This window comes from Watersipora subatra, chromosome 3, assembly GCF_963576615.1.
Source record: "Watersipora subatra chromosome 3, tzWatSuba1.1, whole genome shotgun sequence".
NCBI lineage: Eukaryota > Metazoa > Bryozoa > Gymnolaemata > Cheilostomatida > Watersiporidae > Watersipora > Watersipora subatra.
The window spans coordinates 16,056,166-16,082,617 of NC_088710.1; the positions used below are offsets into that span (position 1 = coordinate 16,056,166).

The 26,452-nt window shown below is 37.3% G+C and overlaps 3 protein-coding genes across 6 annotated transcripts in view; 2 read left to right on the plus strand and 1 right to left on the minus strand.

The window, feature by feature from the left end:
• Positions 1-404: 404 nt before the first annotated feature.
• On the plus strand, positions 405-2,901 carry LOC137391749 (uncharacterized). The gene is made up of 3 exons (XM_068078283.1): positions 405-1,353; positions 2,296-2,440; positions 2,692-2,901. The coding sequence occupies exons 1-3, from the start codon at positions 419-421 to the stop codon at positions 2,890-2,892; spliced, it is 1,281 nt and encodes a 426-aa protein (XP_067934384.1). The 5' UTR covers positions 405-418; the 3' UTR covers positions 2,893-2,901.
• Positions 2,902-4,517: 1,616 nt separating this feature from the next.
• On the minus strand, positions 4,518-18,515 carry LOC137391722 (kxDL motif-containing protein 1-like). The gene is made up of 4 exons (XM_068078254.1): positions 18,385-18,515; positions 8,140-8,292; positions 6,788-6,834; positions 4,518-5,234 (listed from the first exon to the last, which is right to left on the minus strand). The coding sequence occupies exons 1-4, from the start codon at positions 18,513-18,515 to the stop codon at positions 5,164-5,166; spliced, it is 402 nt and encodes a 133-aa protein (XP_067934355.1). The 3' UTR covers positions 4,518-5,163.
• A 307-nt stretch (positions 18,516-18,822) lies between these two features.
• Positions 18,823-26,452, plus strand: part of LOC137391915 (protein DENND6A-like) — a 34,259-nt gene continuing 26,629 nt past the window's right edge. For all 4 annotated transcript variants that reach the window (XR_010978186.1, XR_010978187.1, XM_068078472.1 and 1 more), the window contains exons 1-5: positions 18,823-19,019; positions 20,206-20,244; positions 21,300-21,342; positions 21,787-21,902; positions 21,990-22,070. Coding sequence is in view for 2 of the 4 variants with exons in the window: in XM_068078472.1 (XP_067934573.1) it covers positions 18,831-19,019; positions 20,206-20,244; positions 21,300-21,342; positions 21,787-21,902; positions 21,990-22,070 (468 nt within the window). In the remaining 2 variants the exon portion in view is untranslated. The remainder of the gene's footprint in view (positions 19,020-20,205; positions 20,245-21,299; positions 21,343-21,786; positions 21,903-21,989; positions 22,071-26,452) is intronic.

Here is a 26,452-nt window from a genome sequence, read left to right on the forward strand (position 1 = left end):
AGCGTGACATAACACCACATAACGTCACGTAATATTTCATCACTGTCATGTGTGAAAGAATTTATGTTTGATGAATTTCTTTTGCAGAATAAGACAAGAAAGTATAAAAGACGTGTCAAAGCCACCGGGACTAACCTCTATCAAACCACAATCTAGACAGACTCGTGGACCCATAGAAGGCTCTGAGACCCAGTCAGCACCTGAGCACCGGTATAAACAGCTGTACCACACCACTGGTAGTCTAATTACATCAAAACAACTAACAAGACCTACCGAGAATGCGATGAAACATCCTTTTGTGACCCTGAGAAGATCCAATACAATAGATTCTACTTCAAAACTTTTAGCTGAACATCAAATAAGAAGAACATTTAGCATGAATAACAGATATGGGCCAGCAGTTGCTAAGAAACCAACAATGCAACTCACAGAGCCCAAATCGCTGCACGCAGCGTCTTTCCAGACACTTGCCAAACCGACGAACCTGCTAGTTCCGCCACCGGTACCAGCAAAACCAAAAATATATATGCAAGCCAAGAACAGGCCAGCAGTTACTGGATTTCAGAATCCAATAGATTTGGACAAAGAAAGGTTTGGCAGTACCATAAAAGGAAAGAAAACTTGGACACATTTGAACATAGAGGAGTGTAGGCGCAGCTCTTCCCTGGAGACAGTAGATGAAAGGAGCGAACTAGAAGAGTCTATGAATGGAACTGCTACTAGTCCAGGCGGCATACAGAGACTAATCGCTAAATTTCAATCTAAAATCAAAGAAGATCATAGAGATTTGACCGGCTCTACTTCAAGGTTAAATAGCACAGGTTCCATCGCGAGCAGCGTGGGGGACGACAACGACAGCGTATTCGCTAGCAATGAAGAAATGCCACAAATAAATCTTAGCTCTATGGTGATTGACAACAGCGAAGGCAATGCTTTGCTCAAAAAAGTATCATCAAATAGGACACAATCAATCTCACCCACCCTTTCTGAAAGAGATGAGAAGCCATCTGACAATATTACCATAGAGATTCTAGAGGTCTCTAAAGCAGATAACAATGTCGGTGAGCTGCCATCGCCAAATCTTTCCACTCTCGAACTCGCTGATAGTGGTTTGGTATCTGAGGATGGGGTGTCAGATAATCTGGACTTTGATGAAAGTATACTAGAACCACCCGCATCATTTAGTTCACCCTCTCTCTCTGAGTCTATAGCGGATATAGATAGCTTGACCTTAGAGACGCCTCCCGCGGCTGGACATTGCTACTGCTGTGTCCACAACAGACAAATTGGTGCAACCAGTGATGGAACCCAAATTGGTGGCTCCATACATAGTTCTGCTGACTTAACGAAAAGGTATTTCTAAAAAATGTTCATCTCTTAGAATTATTTATCAGTTGGCAATAGAAGAAACAGATGTGCAAACATGGTAGAGGTGTATAGTAGCAAACCTTAGCAGGTGTTTTGTTGAGGATTAGTAATTAAATTTTATTTAGCCTGTAATTATATTAATGTGTTTGAGACTTTAAGACTTGGCATATCATAATAAGGGGTTAGCTACCTTCAGAAAATATGAAGTAATGAGTCCTCAAATCTTTTCATTTTGCAAGAAATATTAAAAAATCTCTGGCCAGTTTACATGGTATGCAATAGTTTAAGAACCCGAGTATAGTGACTGTATTATTGGTGATGCTGTGTATGCTAAAATGGCTGCAGCGACTAGAGCACCTTTTCAAAAATAAACAAGTCATTAATGACACTCTATCCTTCTCAGGGTACTGTGATCATTGTTTATTCAGTTGCCGCTAAAACATCACTCCTTTGAAAAAGTGTGAAAATATTGATTTATTGATATATTAAATATATCAATAAATCAATATTTTATTGATTTATTGATATATTCAATATCAATACATTTTTCAATATTTAGTGGTATCAAAGATAGTAAATAATATTGATATTATTTCTATCTTTTATTTGTTTTTTCATTGAGTTTTACAAGTTTGGAGCTTCAATACGATAATCAGTTGAAAAGGAATTGTGTTATTCTAAGTGCTTATCACTATGTTTCAAGATTACCCACTCTCATCGAACGACATTTGCAACAGTAGCAAAATTTGCCTCTAGATGATTAACTATGTCAAGTTAAAAATAACTAGAGTAATAAAGATTGCCATGCGCTCAATTCATTTCTAACAAGCGGTGTTCATTAGCTAGACAAGTTATTTCAGGTATTTTTATTGACACGTGAATGCGGCAAGTAAACCTTAGGAATGCAAATCATTTCTTACATTGCAGAGAATTATTGACGCCTGAATTTGAAACCAAGTGTGTACCAAAAGAGCTATGCATAGAGGAATCAACTAATGAAAAGACATCAGACAATGAGAAGACAATCACTATAAACAAACAGATGCGAGATGAATCAACACAGACTGCAATGGTAAATGTAATTTTGAAACCATAGAATTTACCTCTTATTAAAATCCTGCAGCCCGTAACATCGAAATAAAATTTCTATTCAATCAAATAAAAAGTCTGCCTGATAGCTACCATGGGGCCTATAAGCAAAGTAAAAAATTACTAGAACTACTACATTGTCGTTTTTTAATACTCTTAACATTTTTTATACTTTTTGTATTATACTATTGATATTTTAATTGTCACAACTATTCCTAACTGTGACTATTGCAGAATGACAAAGAAGCAGAGACAACTAAAAGCAGTACATTCTCTCGAAGCACAAAACTGCGACAATCACGGTTGTGTGAACCCGGTGTTGAAAGCCGCTACCTTATGCAACCAATCTCACCAGCCAGTATCACAGAATGCAATGAGCCACGGGAGAATTCCAGCATAGAACAAACGAAACATCAATACTATGTCAGGCTATAGCTATTTAGAATCTCGACAGCTATGTCTGATCATTGTGACAGCGTTGATTGATTGACCTGTATTAGATGAGTTGCTATATGGTTAAATAGGTAACTGATGATTAAAAGAGCTATTATTCAGAATATTTTACCCTGACACTACCAGACTGGCTGCAATCATGCTATCATTGATTGCTTTAATCTCACATTGCCAAATCAGCAATAAATGGCAGCCTACAGAAATATTACAAAATGGCACACACACAATCGGTTTAATGATATCTCGAACGGGTTAATTCTGATATGGCTCATAATTAAACCTCACTTTTCCTGTCCAAAAGCCTTCCATATAGAACAAAAAACAGAAACCAAAGATAAGATAAAACTAACAAATTCACTCAGAATACTTTCAAATTAGTTTTTTATATTACATTTTTTAAACAATGAAAAATCTGAGACCATGGTTAAAAATTAATCTACAACTTTTGGGCCACCCAACTAATTAGCAGTAGGAGACAAGGAAAAGTGGGACTGTGCAGCTGACCATCCAATATCGACTGAGCTCTTCTTATCAGTCAACCAATCAGAAGACTACACATGTGCTATTAAAATACCGTAAAACCTCCATTTGAACGCCACCTCTATTTGACCTCCACTACGAGAGAAAGTGTTGAAAAATAGAGCGCCACCCTCTATTTGAACGCCACCTCCATTTGACCGCCACTTTGACTATCTTTGATCCTTATGAACCCAGAATATCAAGTTATCAGTAGAAAAGTGTCCACAAAATCGTATTAATAATGATTCGTTCACACTGATAACAATCAATTCTTTCGTTGTCCAACTCATAGCTTTTCGCTTTTTTTCGTTCAAACTTTGAAAACAGCACCATAGCAATAATCAATAACGGTCTCAGGCTAATAGTAGTTTCTTGTTTAACTTCGAAGAACATGCAAATAAAAATAGTTTGCAAGTTTTAGGTCAAAGGTAACGTTTAGCAAGCAAACTTTTACATTTGTGTTAAATGCAACACGTAAAAGTTTTGCTGTCCCAAAAATTTGTTTGCACGCTAGTATAGACTAGTTCAGCAGTGCAGAAAAAGAGTTGAGAGCAGATGATATTGTGGAAGGTATTGGGCAATTAGAAAATATTTGAAAGCAACAATCAGAATGCAGCTATCAGAGCAAACGATGGAAATAATTTTGTTTTACAAACGTTAATTTTTGTTTCCGCATATCATATAAGCATGGTTCGTTTGTGTCACTTGTTCATGAATATATGCATATTTGTACCATTTGATAGATTATTATTGTATAACTTATAAATATGCAGATTTATAGTAAAAACTATGTTATTTAATAGTATCCTTGCGGCTATTTTAACACGGCTTACAATGGATCGATGCTTAGAACTCCACTTCTATTGCACATAAAAAGCTAGTTTTGGCAGCAAACTGTAGCAAACATGAGTGCAATGACCTTTTATTCAACATTGGTAAATATAGATACAAAATGAAAATACGTTTTCAAATTTAAAAAGAAATAAAAATTGAAAACTCCGACAAATTGCAGAGAAGGACACAGGCTATAATATCATCGCAGGTCAATTGCAAGCAATAGATATTAACCGGTAGCGATATTCCTCAGTTTCTCGATGCATATTTATTAAAAAATCTTTGACAAGTTGAAGTTATGTTAGCAGATTTATTGCATATAAAAGGTTTAAAATTGCTCTACCGGGCAAAAAGAGCAAAATATAGACGATATTTGCTTTGCCCGTAAGAGGGCTAAATTTATCTTCCGAAAATTCTGACCAACCATCAGAAAATACACAGCACGCCTCTATTTGAACGCCGCCTCCAATTGACTGCCACTATAGAGGAAGGGTTGAAAAATAAAGTGCTACAGCGTTCAATTAGAGGTTTTACGGTAAGTCTATTTTTTCAAAAGGTCTCTTATATCCGATATTGTGTGTATTTGTATTCAGACAGCTGACAAAGAACAACTCAGTAATTCATTCAAAGATACTCGAGGTTTGCTGGAACTTTATTTTCAGCCCACAGGTGGACACAACTTCTTCACATGATCTCGGCAACATTTATGAAAGTAGTCACCAGTAAACATCAGTTGAGTAGGCAGACATGATACATCATACAATCCATAGCAAAGTTCATCTATATAATGACTATGACTAGCCCCTCGTGAAGCTCCACTTCAAACATCCTCTTTTCCTCATCCGTAACACCCACTCTGGCTGCATAACAGAAGGAACAGACTCCTCCTAAGAACTCTATTCAATCAGTTGGAGAAGAAGCAGGTCGTTCTTCTTCATCGTCATCTGGTGGGGTGTAGACAACTTCACAAGCTACAAAATAGCATGCATCGATCTAATCCAAATATAACATCTTCCACCTAAAAAAATATTGGTGAAATACAAAGGTTCTTACATCATATGTAAACACATACAGTTGTCCATTTTTGACAAGCAACCAAAAAAAAAATGTCAAGCACTTCGTAATTTTTCAAATACAAAGTACTTTTATGGCTGTACAAAACCATGCTTTTGGAATAAAGACTAGCTACCATGGTTACAAATACAGCATGAACAAATCATGTGTACATTAGTATGTTGAAAGTTTCAGGTTTTTATTTAACGATATGATTCAGATACAGATTTAGTTGACATTTCTCATGAAGCTGATATCACAACTTGTCCTTTTTAGGATGAAAAGACTAGCGTCTGCGCAAAGGATACACAAAATGTAAAACAAAAAAGTCAGTAGCAATGATTAATAGTTGTCTTCTTTTTACAGTAGGAATGTGAGAGAATAACTCTATATTGCAATTATAAGACTGGTATTACCTAATACATGCATGGTATGACACTGCATCGCAGAAATTTAAATGAACCCTCTCTATATATTATCTAGTATTGCATCATGTCAATGACTACATCATTAAATGTGGTGTTTATTAATGTTTACGCAATAAAGGAACACAATTTTACGTGATTCTGCGCAAAGCAACAACTAATACTGTTCTTTCATGCAAAAAACTACTGCAACAATTTTTAGGTTTATGATATACTAGCAGTAGACCCGGCATTGCCCGGAATTCCTTTCATTTCTAATCAGATCGCCTGTAGCATGCGTGTAAATTTTTAAAGCAAATTGCTACACCTCTTTCACAATCCATGAATGCACTCAATCAATGCAATTGCTCTTACTAGAAGTTTCCTTAGCGAAGGTGTAGTCTTGAGTTTCTAATCAGATAGATCGCGGGGCGTTTACATGGAAAACAAAAGTTCTAAGACTACCAATTGAGCCCTGTGCTGCATTGTGCAGCATGCAGGCAGCATTTTCACATTAAATAATCAGTAGAGGATAAACCATGGAGCTCTGGTAGTCTGCTCCTATAACTCTTCCTCGTGCAAGAAATTTTTGATGCCACTTTTTTTGAACATCACTCTTATTATAGTAAAGATTATTCCGCGGGAAGGTGGATGATTAGGACAGGTAATAGAGTGTCAGTCTGCTAAGCTGTATATCTCTTGAGGTTAAATCTTTTATAAGACAAATAAATTCAGTGCGACTATTTCAAGCAAGATTACAAGAAGATCAGAATTTATATGTATACACGTGTAGATATCGAGGGAAATGTTTAAAAATACGCTGTGCGTCTTTCTTTATAAGCAATAAATCTGTGAAGTATGACACTCCTCATTTCAACATGGCAAAAAATACCACTGAATTTTTTATATTTCCCTTACAAGCTGCTGCTACATGTAGATAGTACGGAGTCGAAAAAGTGCTACAATAATAATGATTTTTCCAAATCAATAAATGAAAACTTTCCAAAATTGAGTTTAGTTACAGGCAGCAGAAAATAAACAACCGCAGCAACAAAATATTGACCCACCAGCATAAGCCTCTGGATACTTGGCCTTCACGACTCGTTTGAGCATTCTAAAACACAAAGGCTCTAGTGGCAGATAGAAATCAAGTGGAAGAGAAACATGTGGGACCATAAAGACCAACTCACTAACTAATAACCCAAGAAATAGGTCAGCCTTTCTTGGGTCATTCTTGGTTTATTCAAGAATGAGTCTACCTAGAACATCGTAGTCATCGGTGGCCAATGTCAACACTGCCTTCAATTGCTAACAGGTGACCAAAACAATGTAATATTTTAGCAAACATATTTCCAGAATCACATTATATTATCCGCTGTGAAAAAGAGAAACATTAGTGATTGGACTTCAATTCCAATTGGAGATTGGAGCAGCAGCACAACTACTCAACTCTAAGAACTAATGGATAATACACTTTTTCTGGCAAGGTATCATAGAAACATGACCCGCCATGACCTTTGTCTACACCTTACTAAAATGTTAGATTTAGATCTAGTTCATTGATCCATCGAAATAGTCAAATTATTTTTGCGTTGCACTAGACATTACCAAAAATATTATATAATATTTAGACAAAATGTGAATTTTGTGTTTGTGAGAACTTCAGAGCTTTTTTATAGCTAATGACCCCAAGCATGTGAAGTTGTTGTTCATATTAATAATTAATGTTGCTACATGTATTATTATATGGACAACTCCTAAGATATATCCATTCACAATGTTCTAAAATTTTGCTTTTTTATAATCAGATTTTAAATGGTTTACACTGATGACTAGACTGGGAATATCTTGAATGAATGCACATGTTAGTTGCATATGCTACATGAAATTGACTCAAACGCAAGCATTGAAAGAGTATTCTCCAGTTTTGGTTTTGTTCATTTGAAAATAAGAAACCAGCTGGTACTGAAGAACCTAACAAATTGGTATTTATATTTCACATGATCCACAGCATCGATCCGAGCAAGAATGTGCTTAAATATTTCATAATGCCTTTTTATGTCTTTGGCTCTCATTCATACTTTATGTGAAACTGCTAGTAGCTCTACTCCACAAACATGTAGTTTACACATTATAATTTTATATGACTGTTCAATGCAAGAAATATAAGAACTTGTCAAACTAAAGCGTGTATGTCAACAATACTGAAAAGTATTTTCCCAGCATTCTGATGTATCATACACCGACAACTTAATTGAGCAAAACTGCGTGAAAAAAATCAAATTTATCAACAATCATGAAAATAGAAAAAATAGACTTGAATCGAGAAAAATCAGATTTTTTCTAATCTGGCTTATAGAGTAACGGGACAACATCAAGCAATAAAAATTACTCGCCGATGTCTCAACCTTCAACCGACCTGATTCGCTTGAATATTGATTCTAAGCTGTTCTTCGCTTCAACTAACGTGGCAATGTGCTTTCTAAAATCACCATGGATGGCCTCATATCTTACTTCACACAGAGAGTTGGCACGCCAGAGTGTCTCGTTCGTCTTCTCAAACCTCTTCAAACTAAATAGAGAGAATGGTGTCAACCCAGACCTAGAATTCAGCAAGTCAGTAGCAGTACAAATACAAAGTATCAGTAGCGAATAAAAAGCAGTAATTATATAAACTTTTTTCATAGCTGTCGGTACACAAAAATATTTTTAAGATAAAAAAAATTTCTGCATGACATAAATCATTGGATTGTGTGGGAATTTGAAATTATAGTGTTGTTGAACAACATGTGTCATTTACCTGAACATGTGTTATTTACTTGAACAAGTGTTATTTACCAGAACATGTTATTCATCTGAACACGTGTCATTCATCTGAACACGCGTCAATTTACCTGAACACGCGTGAATTTACCTGAACACGCGTGAATTTACCTGAACACGCGTGAATTTACCTGAACAAGTGTGAATTTACCTGAACAAGTGTGAATTTACCTGAACACGTGTGAATTTACCTGAACACGTGGCATTCATCTGAACACGTGTCATTCATCTGAACACGTGTCATTCATCTGAACACGTGTCATTCATCTGAACACGTGTCATTCATCTGAACACGTGTCATTCATCTGAACACGTGTCATTCATCTGAACACGTGTCATTCATCTGAACACGTGTCATTCATCTGAACACGTGTCATTCATCTGAACACGTGTCATTCATCTGAACACGTGTCAATTTACCTGAACACGCGTGAATTTACCTGAACACGCGTGAATTTACCTGAACACGCGTGAATTTACCTGAACAAGTGTGAATTTACCTGAACAAGTGTTAATTTACCTGAACAAGTGTGAATTTACCTGAACACGTGTGAATTTACCTGAACACGCGTGAATTTACCTGAACAAGTGTGAATTTACCTGAACACGTGGCATTCATCCGAACACGTGTCATTCATCCGAACACGTGTTATTCATCCGAACATGTGTTATTTACCTGACCACGTGTCATTCATCTGAACACGTGTCATTCATCCGAACACGTGTCATTCATCCGAACACGTGTCATTCATCTGAACACGTGTCATTCATCTGAACACGTGTCATTCATCACGTGTCATTCATCTGAACACGTGTTATTCATCCGAACACGTGTTATTTACCTGACCACGTGTCATTCATCTGAACACGTGTCATTCATCTGAACACGTGTCATTCATCTGAACACGTGTCATTCATCTGAACATGTGTCATTCACCTGAACACGTGTCATTCATCTGAACACGTGTCCTTCATCTGAACACGTGTCATTCATCCGAACACGTGTAATTCATCCGAACACGTGTCATTCATCCGAACACGTGTCATTCATCCGAACACGTGTCATTCATCCGAACACGTGTCATTCATCCGAACACGTGTCATTCATCCGAACACGTGTCATTCATCCGAACACGTGTCATTCATCCGAACACGTGTCATTCATCCGAACACGTGTCATTCATCCGAACACGTGTCATTCATCCGAACACGTGTCATTCATCCGAACACGTGTCATTCATCCGAACACGTGTCATTCATCCGAACACGTGTCATTCATCCGAACACGTGTCATTCATCCGAACACGTGTCATTCATCCGAACACGTGTCATTCATCCGAACACGTGTCATTCATCCGAACACGTGTCATTCATCCGAACACGTGTCATTCATCCGAACACGTGTCATTCATCCGAACACGTGTCATTCATCCGAACACGTGTCATTCATCCGAACACGTGTCATTCATCCGAACACGTGTCATTCATCCGAACACGTGTCATTCATCCGAACACGTGCCATTCATCCGAACACGTGTCATTCATTTGAACACGTGTCATTCATCACGTGTCATTCATCTGAACACGTGTTATTCATCCGAACACGTGTTATTTACCCGACCACGTGTTATTTACCCGAACACGTGTCATTCATCTGAACACGTGTCATTCATCTGAACACGTGTCATTCATCTGAACACGTGTCATTCATCTGAACACGTGTCATTCATCCGAACACGTGTCATTCATCCGAACACGTGTCATTCATCCGAACACGTGTCATTCATCCGAACACGTGTCATTCATCCGAACACGTGTCATTCATCCGAACACGTGTCATTCATCCGAACACGTGTTATTCATCCGAACATGTGTCATTCATCACGTGTCATTCATCTGAACACGTGTCATTCATCTGAACACGTGTCATTCATCTGAACACGTGTCATTCATCTGAACACGTGTCATTCATCTGAACACGTGTCATTCATCACATGTCATTCATCTGAACACGTGTTATTCATCCGAACATGTGTTATTTACCTGACCACGTGTTATTTACCAGAACATGTGTTATTACCTACATAAATAGCGTGATTAACTGTTTATTGTACTATGTATGGCATTTAAAGCACGACAAATTTAATTTTTTGCTCAAACCTCACATTGTTTACTATCTGAAAAAAACTTCATCTAAACAAAATTCACAATTTGTGTCTAATATGCTGTATTTACATTTATACAGTTACACTTTAAAAATTGAAACTCCAAGTGTAGCTAACGACAAATACTGCTTGCACATGACTCGGGTGAAAAAACAACCTTCTAAAACTTTTTTTATTATACATACACTACTTTTGTTGCAGCAAATGCTGTGCTTCTAACTTTTTATAGAATTAACATTCAGCTATTGTGACCTGACCAACTGTGGTTAATCGATAATTTTGTAAAGATTAACAGCCATCTATGCGAAGCAAGGGTCGGTCTCTTTAAGACCTGGGTTCATAGAACTCTTGCAAAGTAAAAGCTAAGTGAAACTGCTTTTTAATATCTTTTAATTCCCCTCTCATCTAGGTCATAGATACACATACTATTACAACATTAGTAAAATTTAATGCCAGATATAAATAATAATAATGAAAACTACATGAAAAGCAAAAAACTTGAGCAGCGGTTGGCAAATATTTGTCTGTTTTAGTTTTTAGCCAAATGACGGGCTAGAGCTGAAAATTTTGAATATATCGTTAATAACACACCTAATAGTATTGAAAACATGTGGCATCATTGCTATACAATGGATGGATAACATAATAATCAGAATTTCAAATAGCTACCAATAATCGAGTGTAATGAATACTAATGAATATGTAATGAATAATAATGAAAAGGTGTTTTAAATAGTATTATTGGTTATAAATATACACGTACTGTTGTGTTTGATATGCAACTGGCAAATTTCAGCATACAAACATTGTTTGAAAACAAGCATTTCAAAATGTTCAAGACATCTCAGCAAGGAAAAAATTGCAAGTAAAATTTTCAAATATTGACAACCAACTTCATATTTGTTTTTCATATTGTTAAATTGTGTAGAATAGCTTTATTTACAACATGATTATTCTTTAGCGATACATCATAGAGAATTGGGCGATATTGACATTTTCCTGTTTGCATAATTGTGTAATAAATAGGCGGTAAGACGAAACAGTAAAATAGTTTTTTGAATAAGTTAAAACGAGCTATGTTGCATCGTAGGCAAAGTTTTCTTCAGAAACCGTATTAAACAACTATCTATTATGATTCATGTTTATGTTTTTTAAATGACAATGAAGCAGTAATAAAAAATAGTCATTAATCCTTCCACGAAAAATAATCAGTATTGAGCATTTTATTACTACACAAATAGGAAGCGCAGCATTTGATGGCAAAGCTTGTAAAAACGAAGGTCTTACATAATTAATTAAAAATCGTTGCTCAACCATATTACTGTTGTGGAAGTCAGTGCTGATTAGTCACCTACAAGTAGGTTCTGCGTACAAGTTGTCTTTTACTGAATGAGTAATAGCTCTCATGCACAACTGTAATTGTTACAAGCAAGGTGACTAGTAAATAAGTATGGCTCTTGATGACTCAATCTCTGTAAGCATGAAAACACACAGTATTTAAGGACATATGAATGCAAGAAAGTGTAATGCTGAAATGAGTTTACAAATGGTAGATACTCAAACAGTTACACTTGTAAATGCAAAAATGTCAAGATATATAAGTACACACAAAGCTGCACAGAGGTTTGTTGCTGTTCTTAATGATGATTAGGAACGGAATTCTCAGTCTTGTAGTTTTGTAGCTCGTAGTCCGTAATCCTTGCTCTGTGCTGTTTGTTTTTTCCCTTAACACTGGAGCACCTTTGCTTATATAGCAAGGGCTGGGTGTTAATCCATGGGCTTTCCATGCAAGCTAGCTTTTGAATTACAGGGCTAATCTGAGAATAGCTGAACACTAATGGTAATTAAAGAAGCTCAGCTTAGTAAATCAATCACATTCTCCACCCCTAAATTCGATGGCAGTATTCGAATATTGGCCCACAAGCGTCGATAAAGGATGGATTGAGGATCCAGCTACAATGTTGATAACCCGGTTGCAGCCTTACAACCTTACCTGTTACAATGCTTAGTTGTCCTGATAATGCAGCTAGTTAGAGTGAGTTGAATGTTTCAAGTGGGGTTGACGCTATAGAAGGCTTGAAACCGTAAATAAAGGCATCGGAGACTTCCCAAGTAGGTTTCCAAATTTGGTGTCATCGAACATACCAATATCTTCTTCAAGGCCTTGAAGCTCAATATAACACATGATCCTTCAACCAAGGAAGTTTTCTCAAGGCGTGCCTTGGCCGTTCAAAAGGCAAAACTTGTTCTTCTCAGGACATGTTGAGATAATCGAAATGGTGATCGAGTGCAGCATCGGCTGATGCTGAATCCTTTTCAGCCCTGATATGCTCTTCCATATCACTGGGAGAATCATTCCTTGGCTGGTCAACATCTGAGCTGGTATTGGGGCTTCTCAGTTGGCCCACTACATCAGATGCCGGCCTAAACAGCTTAAGACAACATTCATTGACGGTTTCTTGACAAGCAACTTTGTAAGTGCCGTTGTCAAAGACCTTCTTTACAATAAATGACCCATTAAACTTTGGTTTGATAGTAGTTTTGGGTGAATTCCTTTGCGTCTCCATTTATTTTGAACTAACCCCAAGTCACCTTCCTTGAAGATTGCTTTTTTCTGATCAGGTAATCTAAGGGGTAGCATTTGTGGAGTGCGAATCAAATGGTAAGCAGTATCGAACTGATTTTGCATATGTGGGGTATATTAATGTCATGTAGTCTCATCAGGGTCATGTGTACCACCTATTACCCAGGCAGGTAGCCTACATTCCCGCCCTAGCATCAAATAGTTTGCAACTTCCTCTGTTGCCGCATGCGAGGTTCTCTAAAGGCCCTCATGATCTGTAGTAGCATAATGTTCCAGATTTCTTGAGCTTCCATCTAAGTAAAAGAACAGCGAAGGGAATCGCCTAAAGTTCCATTTTCACGTTCCACCACGCCATTAGATTGGGGATGATATGCCGTTGTCCGAGTTTTAGTGATCCTCCACATGGCTCAAAGTTCTGCCATAAGATCACCTTCAAACTGTGTTCCTCGGTCACTATGGAGCTTTTCAGGTAATTCAAAGTAGCAAAAGACACGGCTATCTAAAGCCCCAGCAATTATAGAAGCTGTAGCATCAGGTAGAGGTATAGCGTACTGCAAATGGGTAAAATGGTCTGTCAATATTAAAAGCAATCTGTTTCCTTGAGGGGTCAAAGGTAGCGGTCCAACTAGGTCAATCGCAACCTTTTTACCATGGATGGCCAACCCAAAGAGGTCTATGACTCGAGGAATTATGCAACCATCTAGACTTCGCTTGCTGGCATATTTCGCAGCTGTTCACTATACGCCAAACATCAGAAGTCATTCCCGGCCAGTACCATGTCAGTCTAAGTCTTCGGAGAGTCATTATCCCGGCATGAAAAAGGGTATGCGTGTTCCAAACCACCTGCTTCCGCATGTTCATAGGACAAAGTACCACCTTCTGAGATCTTTTCCCTACAATTATATGAGTTACCAGCACTTGATCCTCTCTTCGCATTAAAAAGAGCATGGTGCTAAGCTTTCGTAATTCTGTACTGACAAAGTTGACTATGGATGAATCCAGAGATTGTTGCTTCTTGACAGCATTGTAGACAGTCGCAATATAACTTGGGAGCAGCTGAGCCTGACATAATTCATCAAAGCTAGGTGTGTCCGACTGCGGTGTTGGTGGAGAGTGGTTGCTACCCACTTGTTGATTAGAAGAGTAATCTAAAGTTGTCTGCTCGTCATCATTCTGGCAGCTATTACTAGTGCTGAAATCCTCTATCATGCAACAACCATCCCCATTAGTTATGATTAAGTTGGCAGCTTGTGAGGACTCTGGTCCACTCCTAGCTGATACTTCAGTCTGTACCGACAACTTGATGGATGTGATTTTTATCCAATAAATCATCAGCACCTTCATGTGCAATCAACTTCTTTCCAGCAATCCTACTACACACAGGGTATTTATTTTTTACCCTCTCTGATAGTTCATTTTGGATTTGGCTCATGCTTGGTCCTCCACATTGTTTGGTGACCCTGTCGCATTTGGTGCAGTCATGGCATGGCCTCCTTGATAATACATCAGCGTTTCTATGTTTGCTCCCTGGTCGATGCTATATGGTGAAGGTGAATTCACTCAAGATCTCTAACCACCATGCAACTTGGGCAGAATACGTAGTCCTCCTGCATAACCATAAAAGAGAAGCGCGATCAGTAAGAATTTTAAACTCTTCACCATACAAATATAGATAAAAATGAGCAACAGCCTTGACAACAGCTCACAGTTCTCTTCTAATCATACAATAGTTTTGCTGAGCAGGTGAAAAAGCACGACTATAATAGAAAAATTACTCGTTCCTGGCCATCTTAGATTTGAGACAAGATTGCACCAACCCCATTAAGGAAAGCATCTGTGTCCAGGAGATAATCAAGAGCTTGGTTTGGATAACCCAGAACTGGTGCTGTCAGTAGCGACTGCTTCTGCGTGTTGAAAGCTGCATGGCCCTCAGTCCATTCAAACTTGGCTGTTTTACTGGTTAGCTTTGTCAGTGGTCATGCTTTGTTGGCAAAGTCCTGGACATACTGACAATAGTAACCAACAGTTCTAAGAAAATATTGTAGCTCGGTCACATTCTTCGGAAATGGCCAAGTAGCAACAGTGGATATTTTCTTTGGATCAGTTGTGGCACCATTACTACTGACAATATGTCCCAAATATGCCACTTCTTCTTGAAAGATATGGCATTTGGATGGCTTAAGCTTGGCCGATCCAAGCCGAGATAGGACCTCTTCAAGGTTGAGGTAATGTTCTTCGAAGCTGTCGCCTACAACTATAACATCGTCTAGATGCAGCAGCAATCTTTCAATGCAGTCTTTGTAACACTTGCTCCTTCATCCGTTGAAATGTTGCCAGGCTGCTGTCAAACCAAATGGCAAGACTTTCCATCTCCACAGGCCTTCTCGGGTGCAAAATGCCGACTTATTCTTAGCATCTTCATCTAATGGAACTTGCCCATAGCCGTTCATGAGATCCAGTGTGGAGAAGAGTTTGCTGCCAGCTTCTATCTTTCGTCTATACAAGGCAAGAGGTGAGCATAATGAACTGTAATAGCATTTAATCTACCATAATCAATGCAAAACCTCAGGCTGCCAGTTTTCTTTTTCACCAGTGCAATATGAGAGCTCCATGCTCCATATGCAGGCTCAATAAGACCTTGCTTTGACAATTCATGAACTTGCTTGCTGACCTCGGCTTTTTCCTCCACCTCTAAACGAGTTGGGTCCGGTTTAATTGACTTTGACATCGCCTTTACATGGATATAATGTTTCATTAAAGATGTCAGTCTTAGATCAGAGTCATCTTTCAAAAAGACATCACTGAAGCTATGCAACAACTTGGCAATCGCTTTGCGTTGCGAAAACTGAGAACATGCTTCAGTTGCCTCCTCATATAGGCTCTCCAAGTGAGATGAGATAGCAGGAATAATGTAAAGGTTATGTGCCACCCTTACTTTCCTCCACTAGTACAAGACTTGGTGCATGAGTTTATACATATATTTTCTGCTTCGTTCATAAGAGTACAAAAATAGTCAAGCACATGCAATGAACAGGCCCAGAACAGCTCTGCTCTCTAGCACAAATGTTCAGGTTTATATAGCGGGTAGGCCCCCCTCTCGTTCTACTTGGCTGGGCTTGACCCGCTCGGCTTTGGCTCTACTCAGCTTGGCTTTGACTGGCTTAACTCCCACCTCGTTATTCTGCCTGACTGAGCACAGCCCGGCTCAGCTCAGCCCTAGGCTCAGCTCTCAGTGGATCACATTCCACAACACTATTTCCATCTGACGCAAGCTTCCTGTTGTTCCCATGCATCATATGAACAGATGAATCAAGAATCTGTCCCTTCTCCAAGCTGACACACTGTCTTCTAATAGAGCCAGCATTAAGATGACTTACTTGCATCGCAGGATTAATACATCGAATAAAATATTTCCTCTCCTCACTCCATGTACTAACACTAGCAGCAATAACTATGCCATGCTTAGCCGCGACTTCTGTGTCTTCCACTATGCCAACAGGGGAACAAATGTTATTTAACAGCCAACACCGGACCAACTGCTCAGATCTAGCAGAAATAGATTCGTTAGCAATGACCTGTACTCTACTAACAAAATCTATACCACGCTGCTTGGTGCATATAAAGTGTTTGCCATTCATCACAACAGTAGAGTCTAAACAACTAAGCAATTGTGGCTTAGTAAAAAGGGCATTCCAAGTATAGCATCTGGCTCAATATCAGCAACAATAAAGTCTAATTCGAATGGTTCTGACCTTAATCTGCTAGCTAATTTTATCTGTCCATAAAATTTCAAACCAAATCCATTTGCCAGAGTGCCTTCAGTGTGTTCAAATGCCAGCAATCCACCAAGAAACCTCCGTGGCAGCCTACCATACACTCTCATTGACAGCAAGTTGAGGGTACAGACATTGTCTACTAAATAGTGTACCTAAAAGCCTTCAACTTTTCCTGGAATATAGAGTGCAGAAGCAGTGGCTGCAAAATTTATATGCTTGAAGGATGCTCTGCATTAACCCTAGTGCTGCAATTAGATTGACCTACTGGAGGGTTCGCAGCATCGCCGAAGCAATTTAAGATGCAGGGGAGCAAATCAGGTTTTTTAATAATTGGTTGCAGTTGTGACAACTCATTTAGACTGTCTGCTTGGCTCACTCTTTTTTCCCTCCTGCACTGCTTATCTGGCTTTCTGTAACGGGTATGCGGCACCGGTCCACTCACTTTACCCGTAATCTTAGAAGTGAACCTTGCTAGTTTTCCTGATTAGGGTTTGTGGATGGTGGTGGCCATTTCTCACGTACTGTACAACTCCTCATCAGGTAGGAGTTTCCACATCTAAAGCAACGTCTGACCCTATGAGACTTGAAATTGGTTGTATCATCACTCCTCTGCTCTAAAGCAGCAACCCGGGCAGACTGGTCCTTCATCAGCCAGATCTGTCTCAGTGCCGTCAGAGTTGTCTTCTGCAGTTATGCAGCTAGTACCACTTAGAATATCTATTTGGGCAACTCGCAGAAGATTTATAAAGCTTGATGGTCGCACTGGTTGACGCCCAGCTATTATATAAAGCTTTGCTGCGGTGATGGCTTCTTCCAGATTCGAGGCCCTGACCAGCAGCAGTGCTCTGGTCAAGGCATCGAATTTGGAAGCAGACCTTAGTCTGTGCTGTTTGTTCTCCCCCTTCACACTGAAGCAGCTTTGCTTATATAGCAAGGGCTGGGTGTTAATCCATAGGCGTTCCACGCACGCTGGCTTTTGAATTACAGGGCTAATCTAAGAATAGCTGAACACTTATGGTAATTAGATAAGCTCAGCTTAGTAAATCCATCACATTACGCCTATCATGAAAGTACCTCGACAACTATTATGGGTAATTCTTAATTTCACGGTCAATAGTGTGTTTAGTACAAAAGCACAACCGATATTGCAGTAAAAAAACCTAAACTTCACGCAAAACCATAGCATTTAAAGATTCAAACAACTAGTTACCGAAAAATAAGAAAAAATTGTAATACTTCGGCGCTTGGCTGACACTGACAATAACTTGTAATCGTGTGCATAGATTTACAAAGTAACTCGTATTTTAAAAACTAACATAGAAACCTGTGTCTCTATAACTTCTTGAAGATCTCTCGAATTTGTAAGCTCATTCAGATAGTGGGTAGTAGCCTCTGCAGCAGGAGTCGCGGTTTTGAATACTTCATTTTCTTGTACTTTCTCTGCCATTTTTCGATCATGTGACCTTAACCTGCCCGCAAACCTAGCCTTGTTTAAATCTACGGTAGTAGAGCGATGTATAGACTTTAAATAGCGACTGATGTCGTAGAATATGTTGTAATGTTCTACATTGGTATCGCGTTAAAGAGCAGTTTAACAATGTCGAGATCTATTTAATCATACCAATGTTCATCGAACAGACTCATGATAATTATTGCTGTTTATGGTCGACACAAATGTAGCGTGCAATGTGTATTCGATTTTGCGATGTTCTGAGGCTGTTATCGAGGAGTTATTGACCTTTGGTGACCTTCAATCCTAGATATGGAGACTAATGAAACAGAAGATATTGACAAAAAGCTTCCAAAATTACCATTAATTGACACTTTCGATCATCTAGATATTCATCAAGCAACAGAGGAATCATCTCTTTTGCCTTGGGATAAATTTTCTCATTGGATACATTGCATTTGTATTGTTACATTCGACTTGGAAGTTGGCCAAGCTTTAGAGGTATAGTTAGTCTAATCGATGTTTAACCGTAGCTTGTCTCACCTTCATCATCTCAACTCTTTATATCTACACATGCTGCACGGTTTTACTAGATTAAGTCTATAATTGCTTACTGAGGTGTTAATAATTATGTTTTTTCCGTAATATCGGCAACCAAGTCAACTTTTCAAAGTTTTCAAAGTTATTTTGACTCTCACTTACAGTTATACCATACAAATGGCTATAGTGTCTTTTTAAAACTACATAGTAACGTATAGCAACATTTTGCTGGATCCTCCGAAACGTTTACCGTAGATATATACACAGAACGTTATGTGAATTTATACACATGTTTAAAAACTGGCATCCCTATCAAAGAATCAATATGTGCTATAAAGCATCGATAATGTTGCGATGTGTTTTAATCTTTGTGATAACCATTGATTAATTAACTCGATGAGTTTTTGTTTCATTAAAAGTCAATTGCAGTTTAACTAGATATTATTAAATTAAACTGATTGCAAAAATAATTATTATTTAGATGTTCTTGTCACTTAAGCTTAAGGTTAAGACTTATGGAGTATGGTCTACGGAGGCTAGCTTATTTGTTCTTTATCTACAGATAAAAAACAAATAACTTAGGCTATTTGCCTGCCAAAAATTTAATTTAATAGAAACTGGAAACCATTAGAATGATTATTTTTTATAACTGCTGTTGAGAGACCAATTTTCAAATGTAGGTTCAACTGGTGCCGCGAGAAACAACAAGTTCTCAACTCTCTTATAAACTTAAGTTGAAAGTGATTTCTCTTTACCAAAAAATGTCATATTACTTTTTAACTTGAATTAATGGTTCAGTGGTTTTATTCAAGATTCAAATACGTATATATGGGCCAAAGCTGTTCAGTGTTTTGCATACCTTTCTAGTTGAAACATTTTGTGAAACCATGGCGTGTTTTCTCCAATGCTCAGACATCGGCTTCTTCCTTGAGTATTCACCATGAAACAGTTTGATTATATAAAAATAGAAAACCATACGGTGTAAACAATAGCCTTGGAACCTTGCCAAACTATATACCAGTCCCGAGTTGGTCATGCCAAGCACCATAATATGTACTAGTTGTTAGCACGTTTAATTTTAAAATGACTATTCTATATGAGCACTTGTTTTATTTTTGTCGTAATAAGGTATTCTTTTATTTGACAGTTAATCTACCCAAGACATGTGACTCTCTCAGATACAGAGGTAAATAGTTGTCTTCAGTGCTGGTTACAATGGTTACGATCGCATGAAATGTGTGAAAGTTTCAAGTTTGCCTTGGTTTAACATTGTCAGCCTCAGACAACAATTTTTTGTGGGGTATATAGTTAAGGAAAGGATAGATTATGTGATGATCATATTTTCTTCATTTGTGTATCAGATTAGAACCTCTTAGCTGGCACATAGATATCATTGTTTCTTTTTATCTGCTGCAACATCATTTAAGTATTATAGTATCATTATACTATTTTTACATACTTTTCAATTAATAATATTAATTTTTAAGTTTTTAAAGCAGTTTTAAGTTATATATTATATAGTTATAATTGGTATCAACTCTTATGATTGGTGAAAACATTGAGTGTTCTGACCACTGTTTGGAATCTTATGGACATTTTTAATAAGCTCAGAACTTTTCATACCTACTAGTTGAAGAGAATAATATTAATCTTAATGTCAAGGTCAACTTACAATGCCGGTTTTGTTTGGCTATCTGTTAACATTATTGATGAGTATCTCTAAAAATGCAAATGTTTATGATTACTGCTTTGATTAGATACATGTGAAAGGGGACTTTTAAACAAAAACAATAATTCTTGTGCACAAATTTTCAGTGTATAGTTTGCAAGATTGTAAATCTTTTTTTTGTCCTTGACCTCTTATGCATGTACCATCATTAGTCTGAAGAATATAGCGGAATATCTTAACATGGTTGGCAGGAAAGCTCCCTACCCATCCCAATATTTGGCTACTGTAATTAAAGATGATCACTGGTTTCAAATCACATTAAAACTGTTATAATGGACTTTACCAATAGCAGATATTAGTATTAGCATAGATGCAAACTGACGGTTCCTTTAAATTCATATGTAGATGCCTGTTGACACAAATATTCAAAGCTTGTCTAGGATAAAATGCCAATATATTCATTCTATTTACATGCATTAATTTTCTGCACTTTCACTGGTTTATGTGTGATTTGGGAAAAAATGTGACCAATCGGTAGCGTCATGTGATATAAAGGCTGATATATATTGTAGAGGGCGAACATCTGCTACCTGGCCTTCCCTGACTCAAATTCAGGTATGTCTTAACTCAAAATATTCATTCAGTTGCAGTGGTCACTAAACAATTATGTAACATTTACCATAGTACATATCAAAGTTTTATTACCGGCGTATTTCTTATTTCAGTGCATTCTGTTTTTAGCCAATTTTGTTTTTGCCTGATTTATTGACAGGAAAATCTAATATATATGTCAACTGTGAATTTTTTCCTGTCTGTATGATCACAGGAAGTGATGAATTTATGCAATGCTGTCCAAGGAACTTACTTATTTTTGTTTTTATGCATAGTTACTTGTGTTATTCAAATCTGTTTAATATTTAATATAGTATGTTTTAACTTGTTACCATTTATTCAAACTGTTTTCTATTTTACTAATTGGAAGTTGTTGCCAAAAAGTGTTGAATGTAGTGTTCCATTGACAATCAATGGCAGGTGCTCTAAGATATCTAGTTGTTCTAGGATGTATGGGTGACACATCATACCACTTTAGAATAAGACAGTGCCTCAAATCTCGCTCTTCTGATTCACTTTCCTTTCTCCGGACATACAACAAGCATGCAGCCGTATCTCTCCAGGTGTGTAGTACATCTTTCTTTTTTTGCACAAGTGTTTGTGTGATTCACGTGTCGGTACATTGGTCTGAATTGCAATTTTTTTAACAGGTGGAGAGAGGGACATACTATGGGTATGTCTATTTTAGACAAAGGAAAGACAAGTCTATTCGCAGAGGCTACTTCCAAAAGGTATAGTGAAAATCTAGTGCTGTTCTGTGCATTTCCTTGTACTCCTCTTATGGCAGGGCACCTGCTCCTTTGGCTTGGCATGGAGCCTACTCCTCTTATGGCAGGGCACCTGCTCCTTTGGCTTGGCATGGAGCCTACTCCTCTTATGGCAGGGCACCTGCTTCTTTGGCTTGGCATGGAGCCTACTCCCCTTATGACAGGGTACCTGCTCCTTTGGCTTGGCATGGAGCTGGTTGCTATTCTAGGTTCATTCTGCTGCCTCATTTATGTAGCCATAGAAGAGCATTTTTTAAATTATTGAATGAGTGTAGTGAGCAAGTGTCAGTTATGAGTACGTAAGTGTAAGTAACAAGAAAGTGTAAGTGGCGAATGAGTGTAATGTACTGATGACTGTAAATTATGAGTAAGTATGAATTACAAGCTATTGTAGGTTAAGGGTAATTCGGCACATAGCCAGGAAAGTCGTAAGTTGAATCCCACGCAGTCTAGCAAGCTCCAGCTGTTCATATAAGCAATGCTACTGATATGTTAAAATATAGTAGGTCCTCGTGCCCAGCAGACCTTGTTTCTTCTGTTTCAGTTTAGCTCTACAAGGTTCCGTTTATTTCAGGCTGTGTCGTCATATATTTGCGTATATATATATATCTATATATATATATTATATACAAAATAATTGTATTTATGGTCACGTAGTCTATAAACGTGCTCTAATTTTCCTGAGCTGATCTAAAATAGATATAAAAAGTGTGAAAGTTTGATAAAACTGTATGACTTAGAGTTTCGTGCTGGTGGTAAAATAACATGCACTCGTCAGACACTGGTGATAATTAGTGCCTGTTGGTTCTTATATATTATTATAACCAAATAATCCAAGGTAAGCTAAACAGTTAAAGTCATTATAGATAATTATGAAGGTTGAAATTTAGAAAGCTTGAATTTACTTAAATGGCGGCAAGATGAGATAAGACCTCGCTTGTTGTTAAGACTAGCCATTTCTGGTTTGCATAGGATACAAAGGTTGCACACATATTTATCATTATAGTTTGCAGCGGCCTTGGTGATTATTTGCCAGTCGATGTTGTATTCGATGTCGTTGTCTTTAAGCTGCCAAACATATTTGCTGAGCTCGGTTGCCAGCCTTTTACTTTGGTGCCGAAAAGATGTGGTATGATTGCTATGCCTTGTTTTGAACATGATCGATGTAAGTTTCGGTCGAATTGTTGGATCTGATAGTGCCCTGATAGATAATATTACTAGCCATGCAGTCACATGGCAAACATCCTATGCAAACCAGAAATGGCTAGTCTTAACCCTTTCGCGGACAGAGCGACGTTTTTGTCGCTCTGCGATACGGCTGCTAATGGGCAGTGCGACGTTTTTGTCATTTCGGTAACGTATTTTATTATTGCAGTTTCTGGTTAGCTAAATGCCATTTTTTGTTTACTTTTTTTACCAATAGCAAGCTACGATATAGTAGTTTCGGTTAGCCTCAAAAATTGACTTTAAGGTTGAAAAAAAACGATCGTTTTTAGCAGTGATGAATAAATAAACTTTCGAAAAAAATTAGAAAATTGTTCTAAATAATTTATCAACTTTTATTTTTCTTGCTTCGGTTTTAGATTTTATTTACCGAATTTTTTGAGAGTTTGACTTTAGTTTACCGTCATGGCGACTTCTAATAGAACATCCCGAGGTTATTCTAATAAAGCAAGTACTAGTACCGAAATTACTAAGAGATTCAGAGCTCACAGTAATTTTTTAGATTTAGTAGCAAGAGATGACAGTGAATCAAGTTTGAATTGTGATTGGAATGACTTTACATCTGGAAGTGACAGTGATGAAAAGGCTGGTAGCAGTAATGATGAGGATGTGAGTAGGAGTGATGCCAGTGCCTGGAAGAACATAACCAACATAAACAGAGATAAATCTCCTACGATTCAGCAGTTTATTGCATTGACAGGCCCAGTATTCACTCCAGTAGATGCTCAACCAGTAGAGTATTTTGAAAAGTTTTTTGAGCCTGTCAATCCAGGAAATACATTTTTGTGGAAGCTCTTTGTTACACGAATAAGTACATGGTGCAAAGACTGTGATGTGGGCCTTTGTAAAGGAGAATGCTTTCGAAAATATCATTCGTAAATAGACAATTATTATGAAAAGCATATATTTTATGTTATACATTTTTATTTGTTTATAATATATATATTTGCCTATGGACATATACATGTATACATATGCACCTTTAAACATAGATATATGCACATAATAACACACAGAAAAGTGTATGAACCTTTTAAAAAAAATTGATTTTGTGGAAAATTAATTCGCCCATGGGAGTCTGATTTAGTTTTGAAAATTCGCCCGCGAAAGGGTTAACCACAAACAAGGTCTTATCTCATCTTGCCGCCATTTAAGTAAATTCAAGCTTTCTAAATGTCAACCTTTATAATTATCTATAATGACTTTAACTGTTTAGCTTACCTTGGATTATTTGGTTATAATAATATATAAGAACCAACAGGCACTAATTATCACCAGTGTCTGACGAGGCCATGTTATTTTACCACCAGCACGAAACTCTAAGTCATACAATTTTATCAAACTTTTACACTTTTTATATCTATTTTAGGTGAGGGAAACAGTATATTTCAACTGCTATGTTAATACTGTATCTGAAGATTGTTTTTACATGAAACTTTGAGTAATAGTTTTATCAAACTTTCACACTTTTTATATTTATTTTATATATATACTGTATATGTAGGTATATGTATGCATATGTATACATAGGTATATGTATACATATGTATATAGATATATATATATATATATACATTTTGTATATATATATATATGTATATGTACGTATATATATGTGTATATATATGTATGTACATATATATAGTCGTGTATGTATATATATAGATGTGTATATATATACCCTAGGACACTTAAGTATTCGCGGCATCTAACTTTCGCATTTTCGCGGAGTCATCATCACGCGAAAAATTCATGCGAGAAACTAAACTATCATAACGAACTAGCGAAAATTCGAAATTAAATAGCTATGTTCTACACAGGCCTGTATTCACTGGTTGCAAGTTGGGGGGCTAATGTTAGGCGACTAGTTATGAACACTTGGGGGTGTTGAGGGGGCAGTGTAAGCCCCCAACAGGTTTCTCTTATGTAGGGCCTCAGCCGGGCCTCTCACGTGAAGTTTTAAAAAATTTTATTGGCAAGTATCAACATTTTTCTATTTTTTGAGATTTGCTTTGTTTTAGCTGATGTGACTGACAAAACGTTTTAAAATTAAAACAGGCAAAACTTGTATGCAGTTAAAAAGCTCAGAAAGAAGACATCTTTTTCTTTTAAGCGTTTTAACAAAGATCATTTTTGCCGATTTTATTTCAAGTTCATTAAGTAGGATATGGGCAAGCAGATGTTTGCTAAAACTTGATATTTTGCAAACCTTTATAAAAGTCGTTAACAAGAATATTTTGCCGCTGATGAAGATAATGACGCCTAAGAACTACTAAAAGTTGATGTTTGTATCTATGGCTTCGAATAAAGTGATATTCTACAGCGATAAAAACCTTTCTATAGCCGTTGGACTATGAAATTCCTAAAAAGTTGGGGCGTCTTAGCCGGCCAGCTGTCCAAGGGAATACGGCCCTGTAGTTCATTGATATCCACAACAAAATCGTGATATTAGAAATGCAGATAATTTTGTGTGTGATTGAGCTCATTGGGAAATTTCTAGTAAATTCGTTAATACACCGAATGAGCAGCATGGCAAAGCAAATTAAGATAACAAGTTTTTTTGGAAAAGCCAAGACAAACGAAGAAGATGATGATATCAGTTTAGTCACCGAATTTGTAACTGATGAGGATGAAAGTCTGGTAGGTGAAGTCATACAATTAAATAATACTTATTGTAGTGATGAATTTTACTGCCAACCAAAAACGATAACAACCCTCACCAGGTCCAACCATGTTATACAGTTCTGGTTGTGATGTTGGTTGTTATCTATTTTCTTTTTTATGAGACATGTACTGTATTTGATTTTTTTAAAATTTGAAATATTGTGAACTCAAAACGTGCCATGGCCATCGCTTGCTATAAATACTTGAGATCTAATATTGGTACCATATCGCTCACGACGGAAAGGACCGAGACGTCATTGATAGTCCAAGAAACAAATGGCAGCAAGCGATCACGTTGAATTATCGATTTCTGCCATACATTTATACCTGCGGGTTACAAATACAAACTAGTCGCAAATATAAAAACTTTTTTTACTAGAGGACCGGACCTGAGGAATCTAATTTGTTTGTTCCACTGTATTTATTTTCACATCACTATATTTTCGCACTCATCAGAG

What these genes read in the sequence shown, in the direction of transcription:
- LOC137391722 (XM_068078254.1), bottom strand. Translation starts at nt 18,515, where the DNA reads ATGGCAGAGAAAGTACAAGAAAATGAAGTATTCAAAACCGCGACTCCT. An exon ending in ATAGAGACACAGGTTTCTAT is followed by an intron (nt 8,293 to 18,384) that starts GTTAGTTTTTAA and finishes CTCTCTATTTAG; the next exon opens with TTTGAAGAGGTTTGAGAAGA. An exon ending in TCAATATTCAAGCGAATCAG is followed by an intron (nt 6,835 to 8,139) that starts GTCGGTTGAAGG and finishes TTTGTGTTTTAG; the next exon opens with AATGCTCAAACGAGTCGTGA.
- LOC137391749 (XM_068078283.1), top strand. Translation starts at nt 419, where the DNA reads ATGCAACTCACAGAGCCCAAATCGCTGCACGCAGCGTCTTTCCAGACA. An exon ending in TCTGCTGACTTAACGAAAAG is followed by an intron (nt 1,354 to 2,295) that starts GTATTTCTAAAA and finishes CTTACATTGCAG; the next exon opens with AGAATTATTGACGCCTGAAT. An exon ending in AATCAACACAGACTGCAATG is followed by an intron (nt 2,441 to 2,691) that starts GTAAATGTAATT and finishes TGACTATTGCAG; the next exon opens with AATGACAAAGAAGCAGAGAC.